This window comes from Sphaeramia orbicularis, chromosome 3 (genome assembly GCF_902148855.1).
Source record: "Sphaeramia orbicularis chromosome 3, fSphaOr1.1, whole genome shotgun sequence".
In the NCBI taxonomy this organism is placed as follows: Eukaryota; Metazoa; Chordata; class Actinopteri; order Kurtiformes; family Apogonidae; genus Sphaeramia; species Sphaeramia orbicularis.
In genome coordinates, this window is record NC_043959.1 from 36,998,045 (window position 1) to 37,023,155 (window position 25,111).

Here is a 25,111-nt window from a genome sequence, read left to right on the forward strand (position 1 = left end):
GTAGTGCAGCGTCGCCTCCTCCTGCTGACAGGCCCTCCTTCACCCTGGACAGGCCAATCTGTACCCACTGTGACACAGACACACAGAGCCCATCTCAGTCACCACACAGCCCATTTGTCATGTCAAATAGCCTCAGAGAGACATGGCGGTCAAGTTATAAAGGTGATTGTATCAAAGTGACCCCAATGCGATGGTCATAAATTGCTTGTTTCTCGGCGAGGTGCTACATCCTTGTCCCATTGATAGAATCGAAAAACAGAATAAAAGGACATCATCAACCGAGAGGTGAAATGTATTTTCATGCAGATTGTAAACGCAGAGGAAAACAATGGAGCTTTCACACACATACACACACACACACACACACACACACACACATACACATACACACACAGAAATGGGAAAAATATACACTGTAGATTTCTTACTGTGGAGAGAGTGAAGGGTAAAAGTGGTTCTCAGCTCACACTCAGCTGGAACTCTCCACTTGTTCGACTTTTTCTTTCTCTGCCGTTCCATTGCTTTCCTCTGGAGATCCGTCCTTAGTGGAAGTGGCGGTTTTGGGCCTTTCCTCCGGCTTCTCCGAGGGGTCAACCACCGTAGTGCCCCTGCTTGAGCTACACCCCATAGTTTGGCAGAACTGAAGAATCCACAGTGTGTTGTTCAGCTGATAGGAGTCCAAAGGTATACACAAGTTAAAACAGCGGTCATAACCTTAAAACCTTTACCAGTGTTGTGGGCTCTGGTGTCTTTGTTCTCTATGGCAACCTTGAGACTTCCTGTTGAGTCTGGGTACCTGACTTTGTGTTGGGCTCTGGTTTTAGTTTACAAGCCTTTGTCTGTGTGCAGTACAGCCTTTTTTTGTAATTGCCTGCCAAGCAACACTGGTTGAGAATTAACTCAGGAGAGTGCCAAAACATAGTTACTGATAAACACTGAAGGGGACTGTGTGTCAATCACAGGTCAGCCATGGTTACCACTTTTCTCACAGCGGGTTGCTCCGAGCTGGTAATGTGCTGAGAGTTTTAGTTTTTAGAGAGATCAGAGGGGTTTGTGAATTTTTATTAACATCAGATGCCAACTTGTCCAATCCAGTCAGTCCAAAGGGAAGTGAGAGCTGTAGATAATTAGTGTAAACAGCTTTGCGTAGTGGGAGAAGGCTTCAGATCCTTCGCTTAAGTCCCCATACCACACTGTGAAAATAACTTACATCAGTAAAAATATACAAGTAATAAGCATGAAAAGTATAGCTGGATGATTTTAGTTCCACATTTCTACAGCATTGATCTGAATATGGCATTTTACTGGGGTAGATACTAAAAGTTAAGCTTTATACTGTTATTTAGTTTATTTTACATCATATTCTTCCTATACGGCCTGCATCTATCATTATATGTTGTGTATTATATCCTTATACAGTCACAGAAAAAAATATTAGACCATCAAAAGTCATCCAAAACAATGGTTATGCAATCAAGAACTAACTACTGTGTGTATCATGTGACTAAAACAGACAGACAAGAAAACATGGAATGCATAAGAGCAGTGTTTTTGGCAGTACAGTGCCATAGCTATAAATGTAAGAGCTTAAGTGATTTTGGTTATTATCAAGAAAACATGGAAAATGGCTAGACAAGAGCTCTGACATTAAACTCATATGAGCTATTTTTGTTGTTATCATTATATTTGTCCGAACAAATGTACCTTTAGTGGTCCCAGGCATTAAAATGAACAAGAAATTGAAGAAAACAAGGGTGGTCTAATACTTTTTTCCACAACTGTATGTTATATTTCTTTTATCTGTAGTATAGAGTTAGCTTTTTGCATATTTTAGTAGTATTGTTATATTGAATTATTAATTATTTTATTTAATTCTTTAATTATTTTGTAGTTTTTGCACATTACCAATATTTTTCAGTATTTTGTGTAATATATTAATTTAAGTGTTTGCTAAACAGATTTCACAGTTCCTATAATAGTGGCAATAAAGATCTATTCTATTCTATTCTATTCTATTCTATTCTATTCTATTCTATTCTATCAGTGTGTTTCGTTCTAGAGAAGAATCTAAAAAATCTCTGAAGTCAACTTTTCATGAGCTCAGAGAAGCTGTTGTTTGCTTTGTGTCCATTTATTTTCCAAATAATACAAGTAGGTTTTTAAAGAACTTATTAAGTTCAGATGGGTAACTTTTTCAACCCTTTCTGGAATATTTAATTATTCTGTTAATTACAGACAGTCACAACCAACACATTTGGAAATATACAGTTTTCACTGACCTGGAAGAAGGTGAAAAATTGTAATCTGCAAAGTAACTAAAGCTGTTTCTCAAATATAGATATAGCGGATGAAAATATTTGCATCTGAGATATAAGAGAGTAGAAGTATGAAATGCATAAAATGTTAATATGTGAAAGTACAAGAGCTTCAAATTTGTAGTTGTTAAGTTCATTCCTGAACTGTTTGTGTCGTAAAAGGCAACAAATGAGGCCAAAAATGGAAGCTGATAATATTTTATTGAGTAATTCCATGATTTAATGAATAATCAGTGTTCATTAGACATATACTTATACTGACTGAATGTGAAAAGGAAATGTTTTACTTACTAGAAATAGGAGTTTAAGCTGAAAGATGGGTAATGATAATGACAAATGTATTAAAATTTCACAGACTCTGTCCTGAAAAATATAATAGAGCTCAGTATAGTTTTCCAGTAAAGAATGTGTCATGATTATAAAACCATAGGATGGGGTCAGATATTGTAATAAACAGACGACAGAGTCTCATCTACTGCTGGTAAAATCAATCCCTGTGAGTGTGAATCAGGTTCATATTTACATCACCAATAAAAGTCTGAAGTCAGATGTTTTTTAGATTCATTTTGTACATGTTCTGGTTAGGTTCTGTTTCTGAAATGTCTAATCCCGGTCCTAGTCTGGGTTGTTTCTCTGGTTGCGATCGTTGATGACCTCCCTGAGTTTCCTCTGCCAGGCCGACTGTCCGTCTGTACGAGGCCTCTTGGCTGAAGGACCGCCGTCCCCATCCTCCTCCTCGCCTTCATCCAGTGATACTGCATAACCTCGTCTGTTCAGTAACGAGCTGGATCTGATCATATTATTTATCTCACGCAGACGCTGAAAAACACAACAATATTATTGAGTGTAAGACTGTCAGTTTAACCCTTAGACAGTTTAATTTATTTCTCTTTCAGATAACATTTAGTCCCACTTAAAATTTATTTTTTGGCCAGTGTCAGATTTTCAGAGTTAATTGTACTGAATTCAGTGTCAAAATTAACAATGAAATGTGTAAAAAAAAAAAATGTAACATTGTGGTGTTTTCACAAATGTTGAAAGTAATATGATTGCACTTTATAGAGTTATTTTTACTCCAAATTTAGTTGGTAATATTAATTAATTAATATTGAAACAATGTAGAAATGTAGGGGTTCCAAAGGTGGGGGTCGTGAGATGACATTCAGAATTCTCTTGAAGTGGTTCTTAAGTATTTTAATGTCAGATAATTTGCTCTATGGATTTCAAATACTTCAGGGGATAATTTTCCTTTGAAAGAGCAAAGTCCTCCTCGTTTGTGATCCCATGATAGCTTCACAGCAACAATCAGGGAAGGCCTTGTTTTGTCTACAGGTTTGACTCATGGTGTCACATTAATAAAAATAAACATAAAAAGGCCAATAAACCTTATAAAACAGACACATTAACCTAGTGTTTCTCAACCTTGGGGTCACCTGGAATTCAAATGGGGTCACCTGAAATTTCTAGTAATTGATAAAAATGAAAAATATCTTACTAATAAAAAAATATATGTTGAGTTGAGAGAGACAATCACATACATAAAAGACATGACAAACTGTGAAGCTGAAACTGAAGCACTGTGGTTCTGTTTATCTGTCAAATGTTCATTGTGGTCAGTTTCAGATGCTGCAGCTCTTTCATAATTCATAGTTTGAATTATTGTTTGTTCAGTATTAATTGTCAGCCTTGTAAATCCAAGCTGGACTGACTGTACATATCCTGACCAAGGAAAATCCAATTCTCACTTTGTGCAGTAATCTACACCTGGATTTACTGCCTCCATCTATAATAATATACATTATATAGACTAAATGTCATCGAAAAATAATATTTTGCAATATAGTATAGCAAACTATCACATGATCAAAAACAAATAAATTTTTGCAAAAAAAAAGTCTCAGTTTTGAATGTCTGGGGTCACCAGAAATGTGTGATGTTAAAATGGGGTCACAAGCCAAAAAAGGCTGGGAACCACTGCATTAACCTAAATAAACATTTACACAAAACCACCCTTGAACCTTTGCACATAAAATAAAACACAATGAGAAAACGTCCACTACCCACAATGCAGTGTGGCAGACTGGCACTAATCATCACTCTGTAGAGTTGAATTCTACACTGCATCAGTGCAGAACTTTGACTTTTACTCTCCATAGAGCTATAAATACTCTATCTAGGTTAAAATAGCTTGGACTCTGATATACTGACACTGCATTTTTTACTGTGTACGGCAGGGGTGTCAAACATGCAGCCCGGGGGCCAAAACCAGCCCGCCAAAGGGTCCAAACTGGCCCACAGGATGAATTAGTGAAATACAAAACTTACACTGAAGAAATTCACAATCAAGGATGTTAAAATAATTATAGGTCAATTCAATCTAAAGGGGGTCAGACCAGTAAAATACTATCATAATAAACTATAAATAATGAAAACCACAAATTTTTCTCTTTTTTTTTAATTGTAAAAAAAAAAAAAAGGAAAATTACACAAAGTTTTACATTTACAGACTAGCCTTTTACTAAAAATGTGAACAACTTGAACAAATATGAACAATCTGAAATGTCTTAAGAGAATTAAGTGTAATTGCACTAATATTCTGCCTGTTATTAAATGTTTTGTGTACTTGTAGATCCACTGTGATCTGTAAGTTGTAATGAACATGTGAAAATGAGAAGCTGAGGCCTAATAATGGCATAAATTGTTAAAATTGCACTTTTTTTTCTTAATAAATTTATTTTGTTCATGGTTGTTCATGTTTTTCACATTTTTTTAAAGGATAGTTTGTAGATGTAAACATTTTGATAATATAATTTTACTTTTTTCCACTCTAAAACATAGAAGTTAGACATACAAATTTTGGAATTGATATTATCTGTACAGGGTGTCCCATAAGTCTCCATACATAGGAGACATAATACATTCCATACATATATGGTTCTAACATGTATTTCTTTATATTTCTTCTTTATAGTTCTTCAGCAGTGGAGGACACGCATTGAAATGTGTTACCAAAAAAAAGGCAGTCATATAGAGCATATTATATAAATAAAAGTGGTTTATATCAAGAAACGTTTATTTTTCCTATGTATGGAGACTTATGGGACACCCTGTATATTCTTATGTTATTATTTTAATGATCCGGCCCACTGCAGGTCATTTTGGGCTGTATGTGGCCCCTGAACTAATATGAGTTTGACACCCCTGGTGTACGGTATCACTGCATGTGTAGATTAACACGATGACCAGTGATCATAGAGAAGGGTCAGACCTCTGAGGGGCTTGAATTAAAGATGTAGAGGAGTCCAGACGCAGGTGGTGGTGTTGTTTCAGTGTTGTGCATGGAAAGATAGATGTTGTGGTTGTCAGAAAGTCGATGTCTGAGAGGAGTTGCTATGTGTTGTTTCGGGTATGGAGACAATGGAGGAGTATCACCCAGCAATCGAGTCTAAAAAGGCAAACACATACAGTAAATGCATAATTATCATGTATCATCTTATATTGTGTTTTTCAGGATTTACTAACGGATTTAGAAATTCCCTCACCGCAGCATTCGACTCAAACTGCTTAGCAAAGTTCTCCATCCGTGATGAGTATATCTGGTTGTAGAAATCTATAAGATTTGCTCTGTTTCCCTGATGAGTTCCAGGATAATGCGTTGACGGTGTGTTTGGGGTGGGTAAACTGCTACTTTGGTCTGAAAATCAGCAACAGTAGAAAAGAAATCACATTACTGATACAATACAGATCATATTACACAGAGTATATCTGTTTAACATGGGCAAAGTGAGTATAACTATTATTAAATTAGCATTATTAACATGTGTATAAGTATAAATATCAATACAATTAAAACACTTTATTCAGGGTTATAAGAGCTAAACGATGCATTCACCGTTTATAGATTATAATATAGTTATAAATCTGTGCCAGTTTGGTTGTCTCATATGTATCAATATCAATATGACAAAACTAAATCTTGATTCTACTGTCCACTTTTCCATGAATGGAACTAAACACTGAAACAGTCACAAATACCCACCTTCAAAACTCAGCTCAAACACTAGCTAAAAGTAAACCAGCCTGGTGATCATTTTTAACTTTGAACCTTTGAATGTGTTGTACTTTATTTGTTCTATTTCTATGTTCTAATTATGAGGTTTTTTGTTACTTGCCTATAGGGACTATGGATGGAAATTAGCATTTGTGCTATAATCTGGCATATTTACATCTGATGATGTTCAGTGCAGATGTTCAATAATGTGCACTGTCCTGACCAAATAAACTAATAAAATCAAAAGAATGTACAGTATATATTCTACTTCACTATATGCTGATGTGAGTTTAATTATGAGTAATCCTACTGTTTTCAGTTGGAGCATTTTCAGCATCACCACTGGAAATGAGCACTTTCTTGCAGACCTGTGGAAAAAAAAAAAAAAAATCATATGAAGCCTTCTTATCTGAACTTAACAGCATACATTCAAACTAAATCATCTCACTGACATAAACATGTACTGACTGATCAGGTCACAGTGATTTGTTACAGAATTCAGACTTACAGTGGTGGAAAAATGTTTTTGGACATCATTTGTGATATATTGCATTAAGAATCACTCTTAAATCATTGAACTATGCCAAGTATCAGGCCATTTTAGACTCAACAAGATGATCCACAAGGCCAGTAATGCTGTGGAGATGGAGATGGACTGACGGTAGTGTCATAGAGAATGTTGTCCAAAATCAAGACAATACTGGACAGCTCCACACACCCACTCCATGCCATGCTGGTCAGTCACAGTCACATGTTCAGTGAAAGACTGATATCACCTTAATGCACCATTGAACAACACAGGAAATCATTCCTGCTTGTGGTCATCAGACTGTTTAAGTCCACCTTATAACCACATAATTATAATTACACACAACAATATTTTTGCACACTTATTATGTATCTATATTATAAAAGGGAAGTGGACTCTGTGTACGTGTCTTGGGCATCACACAAAATCCAGACAGAGCTGACTGCTGCAGTTTGTCATGTTTATGTATTTTTGGTCAAGGAAGAGACTAGCAAAAACGTCAAGTTGATAGGACCAAGATTTTAGGAGATATTAGTAATTTTGGAATACAATGGCCTTACAATCACGTTGCTATGCCCAGAATCAAAGAATCATCATTGAAGTGGGTTACCTAGCAACAGATAAACAATAGAGCCATGTTACCATGGTGTCAAATTTCTTGTGCAGAAACAGACATGCCAGCTGAGAGGTTATCCAACTGAAAATGCCAGTGGAATTTACCAAGAAAGTAAAGAAAGTAAAGGATTGAACTGCATCAGAGGATGTAGAACCCATAGTTCCCCCTGGGTCAACACACTAGTATTTCTTTAATTATCATATTGATAATATATTGTCTCGTACACATTTCTGTTCTAATTTTGTGCCTTAATTGAGTGTTTTAATATGTATGTATGTATATGTTTAGAGCTTTATATATATTTCTATATTTTTCTTCTTTGTTGTATTGATAATTCTTTCCTACTACTTTCTATTACACTTGAATGGAGCGACTGTTAAACACAATAATTTCCCCCTGGGATCGATAAATTATTCTGATTCTGATTCTCAAAACCAACATGGGCTCCTCTGCACATGCTCTGTTCCATCGAGGTCAAAATCGGATATTTCAGCAAGATAATGACACACAACCAGGGCATGACATGTTGAAACTCTCTAGTTTTGCTATTTTTTCTTTTTAACAACGACCCAAATCCATATAAATTTGTTTGTGCATTTTGTTTTCTGCAAATATATCATTATAACATTTAACATTGTGTAACATTTTAACAGGTTCTAAGGAGTTTTTCCCACCATTGTATTTCATTTGTAGATGCCCTTTTTTCATGATATACTGTCAATTCAGAGAATATGCTACTGCATTTATAAGAGATGGAACACCTACACTTTTGTTAATGTTTGGCAGTGACTTGTAGCAGTTCAGTATTTGCTTGAAGGGAAGCTCAAACCTGGTAATCTGTGAAAGAAAAAAGCATATACAGTAATAAAACAGTGAATCATAGGCAAAGTGTGGTTTGCTGCGGTCATGCACAGCTGAGGTAGCGTCATATTTACCTTTGGCATGATGTAGAGGGCACACAACAGCAGCTGGTCCAGGTGGCGGTCCACCATGAGGTCAGTGCAGTGGACCAGGGAGTACTCGAAGCACGTCCAGATCTTCAGCCTCAGCTCATCGGGGACGTCCAGTAAAGAACACATCTTCCTCAGACGTTCAGCCTTTAAACTGTAAACCTATGGCAAAGATCAGTCTTCATCATTAACATCAACTCTACATATTCTCAGCCCTCTTGGAGAAATTAGAGTCTGCTTTTAGTGTCTAAAATTACAGTAACCAAAGGGGATACCAGGTCAGCATCTACTGTGTACACTCACTTTATAAATAGTTACATAGACATCATGTAGGTGCATGGGTAATGTAAAGGTAATGCCTGCACATTTACTCCAAGCCACAAATGTTTAACCCTTTAACCCAGGGGTGTCAAACTTATTTTAGTTCAGGGGCCACATTCAGCCAAATTTCATCTGAGTAATAAATAAATAATGTCAACTCCAAACTTTCTTCTGTGTTTTAGAGTGAAAAAAGTAAAATTATGTAATGAAAATCCTTTAAAATAATGTGAATAACATGAACAAACTGAAATTTCTTGAGAAAATTAAGTGCAATTTTAACAATAATATGCTTCAGTTTATCAATTACACATATAAATTACAACTTACTGATCACAGTGGATCTACAAATACACAAAACATTTAATAACAGGCAGAATATTGGTAAACTTGCACTTCACACATTTCAGAATGTTCATATTTGTTCAGGTTATTCACATTTTTGTGAAATGACATGAAAATGTTTAAATTTTCAAAAGAGAAAAATTTGGAGTTGTGAGTATTTATAGGTTATTATGATAGTATTTTACTGATCTGACCCACTTGAAATTAAATTGGTCTGTATGTGGAACCTGAATTTAATATCTTCAGTGTAATTTTTGCATTTCACAAATTCATTTCCTGGGCCAGACTGGACCCTTTGGTGGGCTGGACTTAGCCCCTGGCCCACATGTTTGAGACCTCTGCTTTAACCCCTGACGTGTCTGTGGTGAGCATTCTGATTTATGATTTATTTTACATATTCATAAAATGTAACCGCTTGCTCAGTAAGTCAAATGTTAAATTGTGCTGATAGAATAGATGTTCTTTCCATAGGCATCTGAGCATGCTCAGAGCACCCCCCACCACATGTGTGATGGGGGGCAAAACAGAGCAGTGAGTGAGAACGACTCACTATGAAAACAGATGGTTTGAGCAGTTTTTTTTTTTTTTTTTTTTTTTAACTCCATTTTCCTCATGGTTTTTGTTTTAACTTTTGTTTGCAGTGTTGTGGTGATTTTCCTTTTATGATTTTTTTTTTTTTTTTTTTTTTTTTTACTGTGTTTTGACCAAGTTTTGATCATGAAACTGCTTTTTGGCGTTCAACCAGGTATCAAAAAGCAGCTGGACTGATTTAGAAAAAAAAGAGCCTCAAAACAAAAAGTACTGAGCCAAAATTCAAATACTTGTTGTTCAGTGTGTTCCAGTTCACAGTTCATGTTAAACATCTTAACCCTTTCATGCACGAATTATAAGAACCTTAATCAAAATTTTTTTCCTGAGTGTTTTTATTCCTCTTTAGGCATGAAAAAAACAATGTGACTGAAAACTTTCTTCTGAAAAATAAATTTAAAAAATAATAATAAAATAAAAATAATTTTTAAAAAATTAAAAAACACAAAAAAAACTAGAAGCACTCGGAGAGCGCAGACCTCCGCCAAGGCTGATCAGTGGCCCCCCCCCCGTGGGCCCCCCCACCCCCGATCACCACCAAAATTTAATCATTTCTTCCTTATCCCATTTCCAACAAACCCTGAAAATTTCATCCAAATCTGTCCATAACTTTTTGAGTTATGTTGCACACTAACGGACAGACAAACAAACAAACAGACAAACAAACAAACCCTGGCAAAAACATAACCTCCTTGGCGGAGGTAATAATAATGAAAAAAAAAAAAAAAAATTCTTATGAACCTATTTTTCATGAAGTTGCAAAAATGTCCACTCAGCTGGACACCATGCGTTTAATTTTTGAAGCACAGAAACATGTATTTACTGATAAATTGTGTCAAAACTATGGGTAACACTTGCGATTCTGGGGGTTTATGCTCAGGAGAGAGCTACATATTGTTACCAATTCTTGTCAGAAAAGATATGTAGTGTCTTAAAACTTTGATAAACATATGTGTTAAAAAAAAACAACAAAAAAACAAAAAAAACGAAAAGAACAACAAAATCCATGAATATACATGAAAACAGCTTTACAATAGCTGTCCACTGTAGTGACCAGTATGCATGAAACAGTTAAATGTCTTATTGATGTACATTCTAAGTGCCTTATTTAGTCAAAACCTGTCAAACTTCAATTCTTCTCTTTGTCTTTTTCTGTTATTTCACACTGTTTTGACCCTAAAACACACAGTAAAACGAAGCCACTGAATTAAAGGAACACAAGCATGTTTACCTGGAATAATGTCTCAGGGCTTAAAGGGTTAAGTAATAACATTTTGGTCCCACTTGTATTTCAACAGGTCACAAACTACGCATATTAATCCCATTTTTAGCACTAAATCACTTTGATACTACATCAGAACACTCAGAGTAGAGCTGTACTGGGTGGATGGACACAGAACAGCTAATGACATCTGTTTTTGTTTTTGAGCATCATACCAAAAATGCATTCGCTAAAAGGGCATCTTGGCGTGGTTGTAGTTAGACATGTTTGGTAAATGTTAGAGGTTAGTTTGATGATACACTGACCTTGCGAGTGAATATGTAGAGAGTGCTGCTTGTCTGGGGTCTGTCGACTGTTAAAGACTCCAAACTGACTTCTGCTGTCAGAAGAAGAAAAGCTCATTAGTCATAGTCTAAATCAGTGGTTCCAAGACAACCCCCACCCCCCCTATTCCCCCAATCCCATGCTAAAACTGTTCTATCCTTCAATAAAATAATAATAATAATAAATAAAATAAAATAATTTTAAAAAGTTAAGGTAACTCTCATGATAGTGCCTTACTTTCTTTTTTGATACTGATAAGTCACCTTCATTTGTATGTTTTTCAGACATGGCATTTTATACATATGATGATACACTGACAACTTAGAAGAAATAGTTATCTGAGGAACAAGACAGTTGTTCTGGCTGTGGGGGTCACAAAGTTTCCAAGGTCAAGAAGGTGAGGCAACAAAATAGCTTGATATTTTTAAATGTGGACAAAATATATTTTGAGTAGGGTCATACAGACTTTTGATAGTCTTATTGGATGTATAAGTATCTTTTTTTTTAACATGCACAAATTATTGTTAATTATATTTTTCACGACCTCAATGCAGACAAAACGTCGCCCCCTTTGGGATCTCTGGCACACCCCAGGTTAAGACCTACTGGTCTAAATAAATCTTTATGACCATTATGAAGGGTTATGCAGTCACGGAAAAAATTATTAGACTGTCAAAAGTCGACAAAAACAATGGTTTTCTTCTTCATACAAAATCTCATAGCTGGTTAACACTGTGTCTTATAATCTGTACTTGGGTTACTGCATTAGCCGATAGTTGACATTATAGCTCTGTTAGCTTAGCTCTGTTTTAAGACAAAAACCACAAATCAGTTCCATTTTCCATAAAGTTTGTGTTGTCAATAGCTGCACTAAAGATCTGTTTGGAACTATCTAAACCAGGTCAGAACTGTCACAGTTTAGTCTGAATCATGAATCACCAAATGCTGAACTTAGATAATAATAATAATAATAATAATAATAATAATAATAATAATAATAATAATAATAATAATAATAATAATAATAATAATAACTTTACACAATCATAAGTAGGGATGGGAATTGAGAACCAGTTCTTTTTGAGAACCGGTTCCCAGTGGCTCAATTCCTTGGAATTGTTTGCTTGCCTGCTTAATGATTCTGCTTATCGATTCCGCCCTCCTACCCCTAACACAGGTTTCTGTCATGATAGTGATCTTTTATTATGTCTAGTGCACTGGCAATGACTGAGGAGGGATTATTTTATGTACAGTTTGTTGTTTGCGCTGCTTTGCTTTGTTTAGTTCTGTTTTTTTTTTTGTTTTTTTCTATGGTGCTAGCAGCGATTGATTTACACCCATGCTTACTTAAGATTTCTGTAAGGACCATTCAGCACTGCACTTGTATTATATTGAGAAAACTTCAATAAAAAGATCGTGATCCAAAAAAGATCGTTGCTAACAAAACAAAACAAAACAAAAAAAAAACAGGCAATAATTTAGTAATAACACAAAATAATACCAGCATAAATGACTCATTCATTTGTGTACTGACTCTACATTTACCTCCTGGTAGGTTCTGGTCTGGTTGCAGAGTCGCTCCACTTGGATCTTCAAGTTGTTTAGGAGGCATCACCTACAGAAAACAGAACATTCTGGTGTCATGCTGTGGGTTTGTTCAGCCACGCCAATATTTCTTATTTCATATCCCGTACAAATCCCTGTTGAAAAGCCTTTTCAGCATCACTCTGGAAGGATGTTTAGAATTAAATCTTACACAATTCCTGGTGCCAGGAAAAGTGTGTTTGTGGGTTATTGCCAACCTGTTGGCAGGTGGGCAGACGACACTCGTTGGCTCTCGTTTCCTGCCACAGAGGAGAGTCCCCACTCCAGGCCAAGCCCTCAACAACTCTCTCTTCTACTTTGCCAAGATGTGAAACGACAGTGAGAGGCAGAACCACTCCAGCCCGCAACACCGGCTCTATCACCTGTCAGACAAGCGGACGCCAAAACCCAGCATTAAGTATCCTCATGGTGTTAGAGTCAATGGTCCGTTTGGACGTTGATGCAAATCCAAGACTTGATGCAGAAATCTGTCATTTACACACACACACACACACACACACACACACACACCTAGACAGTGTAAGCTGGCATACACACCTTCCAGAAGTTGTATGGTGTCAGGTTGAAGATGTTAAGGAGCAGAGTGAAGTCACATGGTAGGTGGTTTGTGAACATGGTGATCTCCAGACAACACACCACCAGGCAGCAGTGGAAAAGCTCGTTCTCCAAGATACCCTGCATCAAACACATGCACGTCAACCCATTATTTTACAAAAACTGGAGAAGAACACAAACATCTACTACACATTTAGTTTAATTCAGTTCCTCTAATGCAGGGGTGAAAAACATGCACATAAGGGTCCAGTCCAGCCCAGAGGATGAATTTCAGAGGCAAAGAAATTACACTAAATATATTATCAATCAAGGATGTCAAACTCATTTTAGTTCAGGGGCCACATATAGTCCAAATTGATCTTAAGTGGGTCTAACCAGTAAAATACTATTATAATAACCTGGAAATAATGACAACTTTACTTTTTTTTTTGTTCGGGTGTGTTCGGGGTTTTTTTGTTTTTTTGTTTTTTTTACCTTTTTATTTTTTTACTAAAACAAAAAGAAAACAAGTGGTGCCAGACACAACAAACCCTACCCCTTGTACATACAGTTACAGAAAAAATTATTAAACCATCAAAAGTCATCAAAAACAATGGTTATGCAATCAAGTACTAACTCCTGTGTGTATCATGTGAATAAAACAGACAGAAAAGAAAACATGGAATGCCTAAAAACACTGTTTTTGTCAGTACAATGCCATAGATATTGATGTAAGAACTTTAGTTATTTTGGTTATTATCAAGAAAACATAGAAAATGTCTAGATATCAGCTTTGACATTAAACTCTTATGAGCTATTTTTGTTGTTATAATTATATTTGTCCAAACAAATGTACCTTTAGTTGTACCAGGCATTAACCCTTTCATGCATACTGGTCACTACAGTGGGCAGTTCTTCTCCAGCTGTTCTCTTGTATATTCATGGGTTTTGTTGTTTTAGTTTCATATCAGCCAACACAGTGGACACTTATGCATATGGGTCAAGTCACGTGCCTGTTGACGTTGAATCAAAAAATTAGAATTGAGATAATGATTTCAAACTTTTTGTAGTTCAATAGTATAACATCTTAAGTTTCTAAATCCATTTAAATTTTTGCCAAAAAAAAAAGAAGTTACATATGTGTAACTTTGCTGTTCTTGATAAACCTGATCTGCAGTAACATGCTTGAGTGTAAATCAATTGTTATTAGACTATAATTATAATTTTTTCCTTAACAAAATGGGTTTTTTTTGTATATTATCTCCAAGAAGTGAGTAAGAACTAGTATTAGAGTATGTTTAAATATGAGAAAACATCAGATTGGCAGCATTAAAAGTGTTTATATTTCATAGTTTTCACTGTATATCAGTAAATACATGTTTCTTTGCTTCAAAAATTAAATGCATCGTATCCATTTGAGTGGACATTTTTGCAGCTCCATGAAAAATAGGTTCATAAAAAGCTGTCAATTGCATTTTTTTTTTCATGCCTAAAAAGAGGAATAAAAACAGGGGCGAAAAATCATGATTAAGGTTCTCATAATTCATGCATGAAAGGGTTAAAATGAACAAGAAATTGAAGAAAACAAGACTGGTCTAACCATTTTTTTCCGCGACTATATTTCACCCACTATAAGTAAATGGGAAGTTTTTTAAAAATCATAAAAATCTGAACATTGATCTACTTTTCCCGATTCTGGATCACTGGTAATCTATAAACCCAATTTGATATGAATTGAATTAATTGCTGCTAGTGTTAACAAACAAAGAAACAAACAAACCCAACCAAAAACACTACCCCTTGCCTTCCCTTCAGGGGGCGGGGTAAAAAACTGGGTTGTAATGTTAGTATTTTACTGATCCAGCCCAACTGAAATTAAATTGTTCTGATTGTGGTTCCTGATCTGATGGGTGAGTTAACAGTTCCAGATGTGGCCACAGGAGGGCAGTACACTCACAGAGAAGCCCCTGAAGTCAGGCCTTTTCCTCTCTTGTTCTAGGAGGTTCTCCAGGATCTTGTAGTACCACCTCTCAGCCTCACAGCAGCACTTCACCAACGCTGTGGAAGACTGGCAAGTATCAGCAAAAAGACCTTAAAGCCTCAATTTACCATCTATCATCAACCGTCCTATTGGGATCAAGCTGTTATAGTTGAATTTGACCCACGTTTTAGTTATAAGACTTAACTTTATTACTTATGGTGAGCAAAAAACAAATTTATCATATGTTTAAGACATCAACAATTGGACACTAATTGTTGTTATTGTACTTTATTTCTCATTAATAAAATAAAATTGCTTCCTTGAATTTTCATTTCTATATTATGTTGTACAAAGAAGTCAATCAGTAGCAATCAGGAAGCTTGTACCATTTCTATATTCAAAATAAATCAATTTTAAAAAATTAACAGTGTTCTCTATTTCACATTCAGCTGCATTGAATAAAAGTCACTATGCATTTTTAATATGAAACATTTTTATACTATTGTAGGATTTTATTACCATTAATTTGTTTTATTTTGTTACCCAAGTTGGTAACATTGGGTCAAACAGGGTCAGATGTATGTTTTTTTTTCTTTTTTATAGTCTTTTAATTATATTCAGTACACTATTGCTAAAATATAGTAAATCCTTGTTTTGATGTGAAAATAGTTAAGGTTATGTTTCATACATCTAACCTTGAGACATAACAGAATAGCAGAAATAGTTTTCTCTCTGAAAATAGCAGATGTGCAGACTCATCTTAAAGACACACTGTTCTCTAGAGTACATTCTGGGTTTGACCTGTGGTTTTCGCTCATGTTGTGTTGTCTCGTGACCAGGCACAGTTTTCCGTGCAGGGTTTAAATGAATATACAGAAAATTGAAGCCCTAAACCAGCTCTAATGTGCAAACAATCCACATCTGTCCTCATGAAACACTCCACACACAGTAACAGTGTTTCCTGGAGTGCAGTAAAAGCCACCATCTTACACATGCATCAGTTACCAGTTAGTTAACCCATAAAGACCCAAACATCCACCGTCGAACAAAAGCATCTGCTGATATCAACTGTTGATCTACAAATTCTATCAATACGTGTAAATAACAGCTGTAAAATGCAGTTTGTCATCTTTTCACACTCATCAGATATGACCCATTTGAAAGCAGGATAAATTTATGGAAATGTGGTCAAAATGGATTGTATATAACACCCCACAGAGGCCAGATTTAACTTAACTGGAATGACAAGTTATAGCTGAACTGGTTGAATGTAACGGAGTTGAAACTTGTGTGGATTTTGAAATAAGAATAGTGAAAATAAGGGGGAAATGGGACATTTTTTGTTCTACTGTATGTTATTTAACAAAATATAACCAAAAAAAGGGAAAACTTATTTTGACAGTTTTTTTTGTTTTGTTTTTTTTTTTTCGAAACAGAGAACTTATATGGAATGTGTTAGTTCAATTTCATGTTTTACCATTGTTGATTTTTCAGACATGATATACAAATGTGCTTAGTCGTTTGTTTTTTTGTTTTACTCTGTTGTATTTTCCCAAATGAAAAAAGTAAAATTATATATATATGTATATATATATATATATATATATATATATATATATATATATATATATATATATATATATATATAAAGATATAAAGATATGACCCATTTGGATGTTCAGAGGCTCCGTAGTTACCATGGAAACAATGTCATCTTCTACAACACTGATTCACCAGTAAAACCAATGGAGTTGGATCAATGACAGTGGATGGACACACTGGGTTTATGTTCAGTTAATGCTATATTTTACTAAAAAAGTCACCTTTTCTTCAGTTTTTTTCTGTTTTGATAAATGAACCTTTGACTTTACTCTGAGCTTTAATGAACATCTACATGATCAGTCAATTAGAAAAAGGAAAATAGATGATTTTCACTGGAAAAAATGCTAAATCCAGAGGGTAATATTATAATAAATGGTGATAAATCACTTAGGGAAGGTTAAATAGAGAGAAAATTTCATTGAGGAGCTGCCACTAAAGTCACACTGGGTCCTTCTGTATTAATATCATGTCTATTAGATCAGTGTTTTTCAACTTTGGGGTCTGGACCCCACGTGGGGTCGCCTGGAATTCAAATGGGGTCACCTGAAATTTCTCGTAATTGATAAAATAAATAAATAAAAAATAAAAACTTACTAATAAAAAATATTATGAGTTGAGACAGAGATAATCACAATACATAAAAAACATGACGAACTCTGAAACTGCAGCACTGTGGTTCTGTTTATCTGTCAAATGTTCATTGTGGTCGGTTTCAGATGCTGCAGCTCTTTCATAATTCATAGTTTGAGTTCTTGTTTGTTCAGTATTAACTGTCAACCTTGTAAATCCAAGCTGGACTGACTGTACATATCCTGACCAAGGAAAATAAAATTCTCACTTTGCCCAGTAATCTACACCTGGCTTTTCTGCCTCCATTCATAATAATATACATTATATAGACTAAATGTCATCTAAAATTAACGTTTATTTGAAACATAGTATAGCAAACTATTACATGATCAAAAACAAATTAATTTTAGCAAAAAAAAAAAAAAAGTCTCCATTTTGAATGTCTGGGGTCAATAGAAATTTGAGATGTTAAAATGGGGTCACGAGAGAAATAAGATTAGGAAGCACTGTATTAGATGATTAAATAGGTTGGTTACTTTTGTTCTTCTCACTGCCTGCATTGCTCCTGTGGTGTTGCATAAATGTGTGGTGCATGCGTCTCAGTCTCGTGTTAACGGCCTCAGTTGGATCTCTGGAACACGTCCTGGATTATGAGAGTCACAGTAAGAATGTGGTCAGTAAAACAAAAAGAACAATACAAACATTCATTTGTCAGAGTAGATGCTGTGTGATAGTATGACATACTCAGATTGTGCTAACCTAAACATAGCAGACAGGCTGTCACGGGGGCCAAACATTAGCTTTCCCATGGTGCCCGGAGGTGTGGTTGTCATGGTGACTTCAACACAGGATGAGAGGTAGAACAGGAATGAGCACCTAAACAAGGGGAAGAAGGCAATAAACCCAGACAGGTGGTTATGGTGCAAAAAAAACGTATGAGTGAAGACAACAGTACACCTCCTATATTAGTAATAGAACTAATAAGACGCCTACAGTGAATCAATATGCACGTGTATGTGTGTGTGTGTGTGTGTGTGTGTGTGTGTGTGTGTGCTCTTCTAATCATTTGCACATGTGCTGTTTATCGTTGTAAGTCAGTGACCTCAGTGTGTCCAACAGACTTCAGATCATAGTCTTCAGATATTTGTGAATATAATAATAATAATAATAATAATAATAATAATAATAATAATAATAATAATAATAATAATAATAATAATAATAACTTTATTTGTATAGCACCTTTAAAAACAAAGTTTACAAAGTGCTTTGACAGAGGGCACAACAGCAGGACACACGAAGCAAGCAAAAACACTAAAACAGAAGCAACACAATTAGAGAAATGTATGAACAAGTTAATTATCAAACAGGATCAAATTAAAAAATTAAAATTAAAAATTAAGGTTAAAAAGGGGACAGACATCACATAAAAGCAAGTCTATAAAAATGTGTTTTAAGAAGTGATTTAAAAGATGTCACTGATGTCACTGATATGGACTGATGTATTCTCTGGTTTGGTCGGTGATGCCTTATAAACGATCTAAACTGCATGATGTTAGTGTCTGATCACTAATGTTAGGCTTCTGGACTCCACATACAGAACCTTTTCTCTGTATTTACTTTGATATTCTGTTTTAGATGGAATTTTTGTTGTTGTTATTTTAACCCTTTTATGCATACTGGTCACTCCAGTGGACAGTTATTCTCCAGCTGTTCTCTTGTATATTCATGGGTTTTGTTGTTTTAGTTCCATATCAGCCAACACAGTGGACACTTATGCATCATCCCATACACTGCAGTTCACACTATTACTGTAACGTTGCTGTTCTTGACAAACCTGAACTGGAGTAACATGTTTTAGTGTAAATCAATTGTTATTTGTTTGACAAAAAGTTTTGTTTTGGTTTTTTTTTGCATGTTATCTCCATGATGTGAGTTATAACTAGCATTAGAATATGTTAAAATGTGAGAAAACATCAGATTAGCAGCATTAAAATGTTTTTATTTCATTGTTTTCATCTCACTTTCTGATATTGGGTTTATGTTTCTTTACACCAAAAATTAAATGCATGGACATTTTTGTATTTCCATGAGGAAAAAAACTTGATCTGAATTTTTTTTTCATGCCTAAGGAGGAATAAAAACACTCAATAAAAAAAAAAAATCTTGACTAAGGTTCTCATAATTTATGCATGAAAGGGTTGATGTTAGAGATTTATTCCTTTGACATACATGTTCGCTTCAATAGTTTTGCAGGTTCCAGTCAGACAGGGGTTCCCAAAGTGGGGTACGCGTACCTCTAGGGGTACTTGGAAGAAGCCCAAGGGGTAAAATACATTAAATAAATCATCATGTACTGAATACAAAACACATAATGAGCACAGGCGACAAGTAACAAAGTACAAATACTTCATTACCTTATTGAAGTAGAAATTTTGGTTATCTATACTTTACTGAAGTAATTTTTTTTTTCAGTCTACTTTTTACTTCTACTCCTTACATTTTAAAAATAGCCTCGTTACTCTGATTTCATTTCAGCTTGTTTTCATTTAAAAAAAAATTATCCACATAAATCGTACCATCTGGATAGAGTGAATTTGATTGTGGTTGGATAAGAAGTACAAACATATACCATTTCGAAACCTTGACTTTTTGCACCATTATAATAAGTATATTCAACTCGTCATCATTTGCATTTGCATTGGACATTTGCATTGGACTAAAATGAGGGGCATATATGCGGCTGAAACAGGTAGCCTAGTACATCCCAAATGTTTCAACATTAACATTTTAATATAACATTATAGTCATTATGGCCTTCAGAATTTTTTTTTTTTTTTCGGGGAGGTGGGGTAGTGCACTATAGGCCCCTGTGGTGCCTAAACATTTGTCTTAATGGCGTTTTTCCCCTTAAATTTATTTCTGTATTGTAGGTAGTTTTGAAACCAGTACTTTTACACTTTTACTTGAGTAAAAAGCTTGAGCTGATACTTCAGCTTCTTACTTCTACCTGAGGAATGAATACTTCTACCTGAGGAATGAATGGGAACACTTCTGACACCTCTGATAATGAGAATTAATGCTGAAATTAAAAAAAAACCAAACCCCACAATAAATACACTCATATAATACAACTGACACTCCTGACTTTATTTCATTTCAATTTTTTCATTTTTTCAAATTATGATTATGATTATTATTATTATGATGATGATGATGATTATTATTATTATTATTATTATTATCTGTCATCTTGTTTAAGCTTTGGTTGCATTTTAAAAAACATTTCTATTTTATATTATTTAAGATGAGTTTTTTTGTGCAATTAAGTAATTATTTTTTGTTGATGAAAGGCTCATTTATTCATTCATGACCATTTAATTTTTCTTAGCAATGAAAGAGGGTACTTTTCAGTTTATATTTTGCACAAAATGTTCTAATAAAGATTTGTTATTTTTATTATATTAAAGTTAAATATATGTTGTTTGTTTACATAGTTTTGAAAATAAAAACAGACACCTTTGGCACAGGAACAAATTTGGCCTCATTTTTTTCAGTCAAAATTGCTGAAGCGAGAGTTGGGTGTACTTGGTGAAAAAATATATATTTCAGCGGGTACTCCACTGTAAAAAGTTTAAGACCCCCTGGAGCAGGACAAAGTAATCAGAGAACAGCAGCAGAACGTTAATAAAAGCAGTGCTTATCATTTGCCATGTTGAAAAGTTCAAAGGTTATTTTCACCTTGGCAACTCATGTATCAACATTTTTTCCCAGTTCCCCAGTGGAAAATACAACATGAGGAGGCATTCATGTGCTATTTTTGAGTTTGTAAGTAGTATTTACCATAATTCCCCTAGCACATGAAGGCATCATTACTGGCTGGAGTCCACATACTTTGATATTCAGTTTCAGATGTTTTTTTTTTTTTTTCAGTGTTCAGCATTTCTTAGATATTTTATTCCTTTGACAAACATGTTTACATCAGTAATTATCCAGTTTCAAGTAAAAGTCAAAGTTATTTCAACAGTGTCAGTTTCTTAATAGTGGCCAAGTAATCATCTAATTGCCTTTTCCAGCTCCAGACAATTATTACACAGTCTAGGCAAAACAAAACAAAAAAAAAAGAAAAAGAAAAAAACACAGTATCCACCTGGATTTAACTAAGCAAACAGTTCAGATCCTTCCATTGGATAATTACTGCTATGATTAATATGTTCTAGTTACAACAAGTTTTTTAACTGATGCTTCTCATTTCTTAAACAACCATCAGTTTGATCAAGGGCCTAAAAACTGGACCGTGTGTCAATGGAAGGGGACGGAAGAGGATTAGGGCCACTGGAGAAAAAAATATTAAAGTCCATTATATATTTTTTTGTATTATTCTGAGAAAAAAGTCAAACTTCTGAGATTTAAGTGAGAATTCTGAGAAAAAAGTCAGAAAAATTATAAATATATATATTTATATATTGGACCTATATTGTCTTTTTTTTTTCCAGTGGCCCTAATCCTCTTCTGTAAGTTTGACCCTGTTCCAGACTGCTGAAATAATTACCCATCATGCCTAGTGCCTACAATATAAGCCTGTACAATATAGGGTTGATTCAGTTGGTCAGGTCTAGGTTCAGCAACGTTGTGTATCCAAAAAGAAAACAACGGAAATAAATGTTGTGATGTGAATGTGGTCTAGGCTGTGTTTGATGTCCTTAGTATTTCTAACATTACAATATATTCAACAATATAAAAGCCTGAAATAAAGACTCAAAGTAAAATAAATCTGTCTTTTTCTATTCTTGTTTATATGTTTTTACTTGTAATAGTCTGTGTTTTGCAACCTGATTTTAAATAGCAACCTCTACTATAATCTGACATGTTTATATCTTATATTATTATAAAACAGATGTTCATTAATGTTGACTATCCCTACAAAAATACACAAACAAATTTAAGGTTAACAACATTATTGATAAGGTATAGTAACCTTAGAGCAGCTAAACATAAATACAGTCGCAGAAAAAATTATTAAACCATCAAAAGTCATCAAAAACAATAGTTATGCAATCAAGTATTAACTCCTGTGTGGATCATGTGACTAAAACATATAGAAAAAAAAAAAACATGGAATCCCTAAAAGCACTGTTTTTAGCAGTACAATGCCATAGATATTAATGTAAGAACTTAACTGATTTTGGTTATTATCAAGAAAACATGGAAAATATCTAGATATCAGCTCTTAAATTAAACTACTATGAGCTATTTTTGTTGTTATCGTTATATTTGTCCAAACAAATGTACCTACAGTTGTACCAGGGATTAAAATGAACATGAAATTGAAGAAAACATGGGGTGGTCTGATAATTTTTTCTGCAACTACATGTTATATTTCTTTTATCTGTAGTATAGAGTTAGCTTTTTGCATATTTTAGTAGTATTGTTACATTTAATATCTTATCTTTGTAGTTTTTGCACATTACCAATCTTTTTCAGTATTTGGTGTAATATTTTTATATAGTCTTTTTGCACTTTAAGTGTTTGCTGCTAAACAGATTTCACTGTTCCTATAACAGTGACAATAAAGATCTATTCTATTCTAATTTTCTACTCTAATAATGTTTTCCGCGACTGTATGTTCCTTATTTCCACTTCCTCTCTTCCCCCTGACTGCATCACTATATCAGAGTTTGTTCAAAGGCTCTGAGTCACTGCTGAAAAATCTGTCATAATTTGCACTTTTAAAGTTTCGATGTGAAACCTCTTCCTTCAGGGCGTAGTAGTGTTGTGGGTGGAAACACAGTAAGGACAGTCTGCGCTGCACGTTTTCCCTGCAGTGACACTTCAGATGGGAGTGGCAATGAACCAGAATGAAACACAACTTGGGCAAAAGTGATTTATACATGACTTTTGTTTTTAATACACAAAGTACATGAAACAGTGGAGAAAAACTTGATGGGTCCAAAACATAACACAGCAGCATACACATTAAAAGTACTGGTATTTGATTTTTTTTTTTTTTTTTTTTTGATACAGTTATGAATTATTTATACCTATGCAATGCTATAATCTTTTCCCGCCACATTTAGTTCACACCCACTTCCTGTTTTCTCCACATTGGCCTTCACTGTGACAGGCCATTACACCAAACAAAATCCTACTTTCACTTTAAAGCACATGTTGAACTTTTAAACAGGCTTTAAATAAACTGCATTTTTACATTATATATAAATACAAGTACAGCTTTTTTACAATCCAACTATTTAAACTTGTAAAAATATCTGTCAGAAAACCAACAACACCCAGGTTTAGACCTGTAGAAGCCTCTTACCTGAGTCTGTGGGGGTTCAGGGTCAGTTTCCACGGTCAGACTGAGGTTCTCCTCCAGTCAGAACCTCCTGTGTGTCCCTTCAGGTCGACTGATAAACTGTAGTGAAGTCCAGCATGGATCAGAACAGTCCTACTGTTGCTGCTCAACAGGCTGAGGAAGTTCAGCCCATTGGCCCCTTTAAACCAGACAAGCCTCAACTTGTCATCTGTATCTGGTTGTTGTTGGGGCAGACACTGAGCAGCAGCAGCAGCAGAGGGTCATTTACAGACCACAGGCGCCACCAAGAGGAGAAAACAGGCAACTGCACTGAGATAGAAACCCTGGCATTCAAATATTAGTGATGTTCCATGCTGCAGATTCAGTCAAATTCAGGCCCATACTTTGTACAAATACACTTAATGTCTAGGAAGTCTATAAATAAATAAATAGGTGTATTTATTTATTTATTTATTTTCAATTTAACCCTTTCATGCATACTGGTCACTACAGTGGACAGTTATTCTACAGCTGTTCTTCTGTATATTCATGGATTTTATTGTTTTGCTGTTAAAGGCTTAGACTGCTGGGAGACTCATCTAGATACACTGAGCTCTTCTCTGCTCCTCCTCCTCCTCTGTGACCTCCTCTCTGCTCCTCTTTTCTCCCTGACCTTTTCTCTCCTAATTTTCTCTTCTACAATAAATATATGTTACTGACCTGACTTCTTTCCTGGAGTCTCTGTGCTTTATCGCCTCATAGGTTTTCCCAGGATCATCTCTGGACCTGCTGCTATGCTCCTGCCTCTCTCCTCCTTCATCGTCATCACTCACTTATCCATATAGTTATGATGGTGTTTATTATATAGTTCCATAGATGTTCTAGTTCAGTTATCTGTGCATCAACTGCATTCATGTGTGTCCCCCTACTTCCCCCCTTCTCCCCCAATCTCTCTCTATCTCTATCGCTCTTTCTTTTCTCCTCCTTTACTCTCTCTCTTTAACCCCAACTGGTCAAGGCGGACGGCCATCCTTCAGGAGTCTGGGTCTGCTCCAGGTTTCTGCTGTTAAAGGGAAGTTTTTCCTCGCCACTGTCACCAGTCACAAGTGTTTGCTCCTGGAGGATTCTGTTGGGTTTCTGTAAATTGGCTTACAGTCTGGTTTTGACCAACTCTATATGTAAAGTGTCATGAGATAACTTTTGTTATGATTTGGTGCTATATGAATAAAATTTGATTTGATTTGTTTTAGTTCCATATCAGCCAAC

General features: G+C 35.0%; 1 protein-coding gene across 4 annotated transcripts; it reads right to left on the minus strand.

Annotated features, from left to right (window-relative positions):
- Positions 1 to 2,223: 2,223 nt before the first annotated feature.
- Positions 2,224 to 24,108, minus strand: LOC115437197 (retinoblastoma-like protein 2). Of its 4 annotated transcripts, XM_030160410.1 has the most exons (15): positions 23,870 to 24,108; positions 18,310 to 18,426; positions 18,087 to 18,193; positions 15,355 to 15,455; positions 13,401 to 13,538; positions 13,061 to 13,225; positions 12,804 to 12,873; positions 11,240 to 11,313; positions 8,447 to 8,623; positions 8,277 to 8,348; positions 6,677 to 6,734; positions 5,858 to 6,009; positions 5,584 to 5,760; positions 2,900 to 3,134; positions 2,224 to 2,855 (listed from the first exon to the last, which is right to left on the minus strand). In XM_030160410.1, the coding sequence occupies exons 2-14, from the start codon at positions 18,381 to 18,383 to the stop codon at positions 2,931 to 2,933; spliced, it is 1,569 nt and encodes a 522-aa protein (XP_030016270.1). In that variant the 5' UTR covers positions 18,384 to 18,426; positions 23,870 to 24,108; the 3' UTR covers positions 2,224 to 2,855; positions 2,900 to 2,930. The 4 variants fall into 4 exon arrangements, with proteins under 4 accessions (XP_030016270.1, XP_030016279.1, XP_030016262.1 ...); XM_030160419.1 differs by having other exon boundaries at positions 2,224 to 3,134; positions 11,240 to 11,310; XM_030160402.1 differs by having other exon boundaries at positions 2,224 to 3,134.
- Between the last annotated feature and the right edge of the window lie 1,003 nt (positions 24,109 to 25,111).